The sequence below is a fragment of the Diaphorina citri genome, unplaced genomic scaffold (assembly GCF_000475195.1).
Source record: "Diaphorina citri unplaced genomic scaffold, Diaci psyllid genome assembly version 1.1 scaffold8213, whole genome shotgun sequence".
Taxonomy (NCBI): Eukaryota; Metazoa; Arthropoda; class Insecta; order Hemiptera; family Psyllidae; genus Diaphorina; species Diaphorina citri.
In genome coordinates this window covers 30,935-31,451 of record NW_007385589.1, presented here as the reverse complement: position 1 = coordinate 31,451, position 517 = coordinate 30,935, and the positions used below count along the sequence as shown (strand labels likewise).

Sequence of the window (517 nt, the reverse complement as noted above, 5' to 3'; positions counted from 1 at the left end):
ACATGTTACCTCAGTGTGAAAGCCGCCTAAGAACAAGAGAGAGGGAGAGAAAAAAAAAAAAGGTTACATGGGGCTAGATTTAGGTGTATGGGTAAGTTCCTTAATCAACCAAGAAGAGTAGATTGTACCTTTTCACCATCATCTTTGCTCTTATTTCAGGAGTTTAGTCCAAAATGGCTCCAAGATACGAGTTAGCTGTAGGTCTCAAGAAGGGACACAGAAATACCAAGATCAAATGGGCCAACTCCCTCGCACAGAAGACAAGCAAGATTGTCAAAATGAGACCATCCAGACTGAAGGGGGTAAGTTCCTTGTATGGTTAAAATTAAGAATTTATTAGATATTCTATAGCCTGTTCCCAATGGTCATTTAGAAGTAAATTGTTTTGTGAGTAATTGGGAACACTCTCTCTTAAATTACATTGCCTACAGCACATTTGGAAGAAAAAAAAAAAAAAAAAAAAAAAAAAAAAAAAAAAAAAGGGGTGGGTGGGCCCGGGGGAAACACCTTTTTTTCC

At 37.9% G+C, this 517-nt stretch overlaps 1 protein-coding gene across 2 annotated transcripts in view; it reads left to right on the top strand.

The window, feature by feature from the left end:
- Nucleotides 1–136: 136 nt before the first annotated feature.
- Nucleotides 137–517, top strand: part of LOC103522389 (60S ribosomal protein L36-like) — a 19,535-nt gene continuing 19,154 nt past the window's right edge. For both annotated transcript variants that reach the window (XM_008487490.3, XM_008487489.3), the window contains exon 1: nt 137–302. In XM_008487490.3, the coding sequence (XP_008485712.1) occupies nt 174–302 (129 nt within the window). In that variant the 5' untranslated portion in view covers nt 137–173. The remainder of the gene's footprint in view (nt 303–517) is intronic.